Below are 4,998 nucleotides of genomic sequence, written 5' to 3' on the forward strand. Positions count from 1 at the left end.
GTTGAGGATGCTGCTCCACACAGAATTGCCACTCTCCTGCATCCTCCCCGCGCCCACCAAGAGCCGTGGAGCTGAGCACCTAGGGAAATCAACCTGAGAGGGGCTTTTCTTGGAGCCTGTACCCCTCCTGCAGCACTGGCACGTAGTCCTGCAGCCAGTGGGGCTCGCCGTGTGCCCGCGGTGCCACAGGCTCCGCACACCCGTCTCCATCAGAGAGAGGCCGTCAGACCTACTCGCTGACCTGCTCTTTCCTTCCTCCCATTGCAAGTGCTTTAGCAGCATTTGGAGACTTCAGGACATCCTGCAGCCGCTGGTACCTGTGAAGGAGATCCCCAAAGCCTCTCCTATCTGTGTGGTGTCCGTTGCTTGGCCCCTCCAGCCCTTGCAGCAAAACTGGGACGAAACCAGAATGTTTTCTGAAAGCAGCTGGACCCACAGCTGGACTTTCTGCATAGCCTCGGAAGCTGCATCCACGTGCAAGAGGGAGACATGGTTTTACCACACACGGGGGCCGTCAGCTAGTGTTTGTGCAGCTGCAAAAAATACTTACCTTTGCTGCCATTTGGAGCAGAAGGAGAAGGTTTGGAGGTTCCAAAGGGCTCCAGGCTCTTCTGAGGAGACTGGCATGACACAGAGAAGGTGCCCTGCCTTCTGGATGCCATCCTCATCCTCTCTTCACCCCCTGACAGTGGCTGGATGCAGTAGTCTCCTGCTGTGGTACATCCAGGCAGGCTTCTATACACGAAGATGAAAGGAAACACCATAGAAACTCTTCAGCACCTGCGAAGAGGAATAGCAAAATAGAAGAGCTTGTTTTGAAACTGTCCTGTGCCTTTGGGAAATTGTTGATGTTGAGAAATTTTGAAGTGATTCAAAGATCGGAGGGTTTGGGTTTGCTTTCTCCTCCTGCCCTGCGGTACATATGGAGGTGCCTGTATTGCTCTGGGAGTCGTGTGGAAGTGGCACTGCCGGGGGCTGTAGCCTAGCGGGGCACTGAGAACCCAGGCAGGGACAGGGAGGATCACGGCTGGACCCCACGTGCTGCCCTGAACCTCCAGGTTACAGAAAAAAACAAAACAAAAATCCAATAAAAAACCCCTCTCCAGAAACCACAGATATGTAAATAATGGCTGTGCTCAGATAGTCCCTCCCCATCCCTGGGCTGTTCCTCAGGCTTGTCTAGTTGTGTTACCAACTTGTTGGGGAGAACTCTTCTCTTGCCGTCACACTCTTGCTGTCACACCTGCACCTTGTGGTGCTGGTGGGGGTGGGCAGATGGTTTTGGAGTGCTGGGCAATGGGCTGTGTCCGTGGACGGGCACTGTAATGCTACAGTGGTAGCAATGAGCTACGGTGCTGCAAGAGCTCTTGGAGGAGGTGTGTCGTGGTCTGAAGGTGCAGCACATGGGTCGCAGCCAGGCTTTCCCACACCTGGGCCCTCACTCTTCTCTACGCCTTGAGGTCAAGGTTACTTCTCTAAACTGTTTTCTCTCTTCCTCCCCTCTCCTGGAAAGGTACCGCACCTTCTTCAGACCCAAGTACAAGATTGGATACAAAACAGTGACTGAGCTGGCCTGGAGGTGCTGCCCGGGCTTTATGGGAGAAGGGTGCCATGACAGCCCGACCAACCAGCCTGACCTTCTGCCCCAACATCCCAGCCCCAAAATGCCACCCGGACAAAAGATGTTTCCCATCCCCAGACTTCCTCCTTATCCGAAAAGCCACCCTGACCTGTTTCCAGGACCAAAGAAGAATCAGTATGGTGAGATCTTGCTCTTGCTTCACGCCCCCAGGTTACCACACCACTGGTGTGCTCTCAAACCTTCCAGTTCTTTCTGCTCCAGCACAGGGCATGAACCTGGCAAACCTTCGGTGGGTGATTTGTTTTCTGATTCAAAATTAGTCATGTGATTGCTTTGAGGATTGCTTGCCTTTTTTAAATCTAGTTTGTATCAAAATGTGCTGCTTCAAAATTGCATTTCCTCATTGCCTTAGAGTATTTTTCTGTTAATTTTGAGGTTGATAGTGTTTGTCTCAAAACGAAGCTTCCCCAGGCTCTTCTTATCACCTGCTCTTGAACTTGGGAGCAGAGGGCTTGACCCCAGGAAGGAAGAGAGTTTCCTGGTTATCTTAAGAAGAGATGTAGAGAAAAGGAGGAAGGGTGGACTGATATTTCTCTGAAATAGGAACCAATGTTAGTTAGTATGGAAAAGGACTCCAGTCTAGAAGATAGGCAAGGAGGGAAGTTAAAGGAGCCCCAGCCCTGACTGTGCCCTCTCTGTTTCTGTCCCTGTGTAGGCAGGAAGATGCCCGGGCTCTTTGGCGACCGCCTGGATCGGCTGGAGGAGGAGGTGAGACGCCTTTCCCAGTCCTACGACAGCCTGCATGCCATGGTGAGTGGCCTGGGGGACCGCCTGCGCCTGGCCATCCAGGAGGACACCACCAAGATGATTGGCTCCCTGATGAACAGCCCGGGCACACCTGACTCGACGGTGGGCTTCGGCATCATTCCTGACGGCTTGGTGGATGTGGCAGACAAAGCTGACATTGCCACGTACCCTCCTGTGGGGGAGATCCTGACCAAAGTGACGGAGGTGAGCGACGTGCTGAAAACCAAGGCAGATTTGCTGCACGAGGTCCGCGGCATGGTCCTGGACCACGACGGGCAGATCAAGCATCTTCTGGAGTCGGCCCGGCCCTCGCCCCTCACCTCCATCGACCTGCTGGAGGAGTACGTGGACACACGGCTGAGCAACCTGCGTGGAGAGCTGCTTGACGGCTTCGAGAAGAAGCTGGGGAAGATCCAGACCACGTGCGATTTCCGCATCCAGGAGGTGCGGCAGCAGTGTGAGGAGGAGAAGGCTGCCAACCTGCGGCTGCAGCAGACGCTGGACGGGAAGGAGCTAGAGATCAAGAAAGAGATCTCCCAGCTGGAGACCCAGATCCAAGGGCTGACGGTGGTGGAAAGCTGCTGCAGCAACCTGGACTACCTCGCTGATCGCATGAACATCCTCGAGAAAGGCCTCCACAGCATCTCTGAGTCCCAGAAGAACTTGCACTCACGGCTGGATGGAGAAATCTCCACTGTCACCCTAGGGAACCTATTTGAAGAGCGCTTTGAGGACCTGGAAGCCAGACTCAATGCTACAGAGAGAGAAACAGGAGGCTGCTGCTCCAGTGTAGAGGACAGCATGAGAGGTACGGTGGTGGCAGAGGTGGATGGCATGAGGACTGCCTTTGAAGATAAAATGCAGACCCTGGAAGACAGATTTATGACCATCGTGGGGGAGCTGAACAACATCAGTTCTCCTGTGGGCATGGATGGAGCAGTGGTGCCTGTGTTGGAGGGGGAGCTCGCCAGTATGAGGAAGCGAACAGAAGAGACACTAGAGGCGTTGCAGAATCGCCTCATCACGCTGGAGAGCACTTGTTCCCTGGGCTGCACCTCTGCCTCCAAAGATGTGGAGACCTTCCGGACAGAGATCGAGGACTGCCAGAACAAGAACCAGGACCTACTCCTCCGGATGGACAGCAACTATGACCTTCTGCGCAAGCTGAACGCCACCATCCTGGAGATCCAACGGCGAATCGAGGAGGAAGCATCAGGAGCTTTGCAAGGAGAGATCACCCTGCTAAAGATCAACCTGAACACCGTGAGCAAGTCTCTGACCGGGCTCAAGGACTCCGTCTCCCAGTACTCGGACACCGTGACACACGTCAACTCCTCGCTGGATGAGCATGAGCGGAAGATTGAGGATGAGGTCCATTCCATCCAGGAGAAAATCAATGACCAAGGCTCCCAGCTCTTCTTCAGCAACCGGCGTGTCCTGAACCTCAAGGGAGACTTGGAGCGACTCAAAGCCAGGATCGTCAGCGACCTGAGCTCCTGCAAGAGTGTGGCCCATGACCTGCAGCAGGAGATCGCTCACTTTGATGACCGGGTGGCCCGAGTGGAGAGCGTCTGCGGCAGGCTGGGTGCCGTCACGGGGAGCCTGGACGGCATCAGGGATGAACTGGAGAAACACACGGGCAGTCTGTGGGACTACATGGACCACATGAACGGGACCCTGGCTGCCCACTCTCAGGAAATAACAGGACTGAAGGACAACCTTCTTGACTGCCAAGCCAAGGTTTCCGAGCTGGCGGAGCAGGTTGGTCACTTGGAAGAGCAGGCGGAGGGGAAGCAACATTAGCACCTCTTCTTTCTCCTCCCCATCAAGGACAGCATTAACTTATATCACACAGACTTGCACCAATGTGACAGCAGTTCTTGGGATAATTTTTTTAATGAGAAGATAAAAGCTGCTACAAACCTGTTTTTTAAAAACATAAAAATAATAATCTTGTCAGCCCAACTTTTCTATAACTGTGCCTTTACGGTACTTGGCTCCCAATGCTCAGCAGCTGTCCCAATGCTGGTGCAGCATGGTCACTGCCTCCTGAACGGGCTCTTGCTTTGGCTTCTGGGCTGATGAGCCCAGAAGGACTATTCAGGAAGAAGCAGGTGGGAGGAACATTTGTTTTTTGTTTAATTTTGGTTTTGTGGATTTATCACTTCTTGAAGAATAAACCCTTGTAGTTACCGGTTGAGGAATAGAGTTTCTCTGACCTAAAGACCACCTGCATCTTCATCCAGGGACCGAGCAGAGCCAGGGCTCCTTAGAGGGAACAAAACTCACCACAGGAATTGAGGGGATTTCGAAGAACAAACATATTCACATATCCTCTGGGAACTGCCTTCCCTTCGCTGAGATGAGCCCTTCTCATGTACGGTAAATCCATTTATACTATTCACTCCTTTGTGCATATGCACATGCCTTACAGAGTGTATGAGGATATGCATTAAGAAAAAAAACATGCATATATATATATATGCGGTGTGTGTTTGTATATTTTTGAATAATCCAATGTGATGGTGCTCACCTGATGGCAGATGCCTCTCACTGCCCCCACATCCTTTGCTGTACTGCCAAGAGCAGCTGAAAACCGCCGCAGCAGC

The 4,998-nt window shown here is 52.9% G+C and overlaps 1 protein-coding gene across 1 annotated transcript in view; it reads left to right on the forward strand.

Moving 5' to 3' along the window:
- The window catches only part of EMILIN3 (elastin microfibril interfacer 3), a gene marked incomplete at its 5' end in the record, with an annotated part of 4,824 nt that extends 632 nt beyond the window's left edge, over nt 1–4,192 (forward strand). The window contains 2 exons of the mRNA XM_009872252.1: nt 1,514–1,761; nt 2,298–4,192. Of these exons, the coding sequence (XP_009870554.1) occupies nt 1,514–1,761; nt 2,298–4,192 (2,143 nt within the window). The remainder of the gene's footprint in view (nt 1–1,513; nt 1,762–2,297) is intronic.
- Nucleotides 4,193–4,998: the final 806 nt, after the last annotated feature.

This window comes from Apaloderma vittatum, unplaced genomic scaffold (genome assembly GCF_000703405.1).
Source record: "Apaloderma vittatum isolate BGI_N311 unplaced genomic scaffold, ASM70340v1 scaffold25686, whole genome shotgun sequence".
Lineage (NCBI taxonomy): Eukaryota > Metazoa > Chordata > Aves > Trogoniformes > Trogonidae > Apaloderma > Apaloderma vittatum.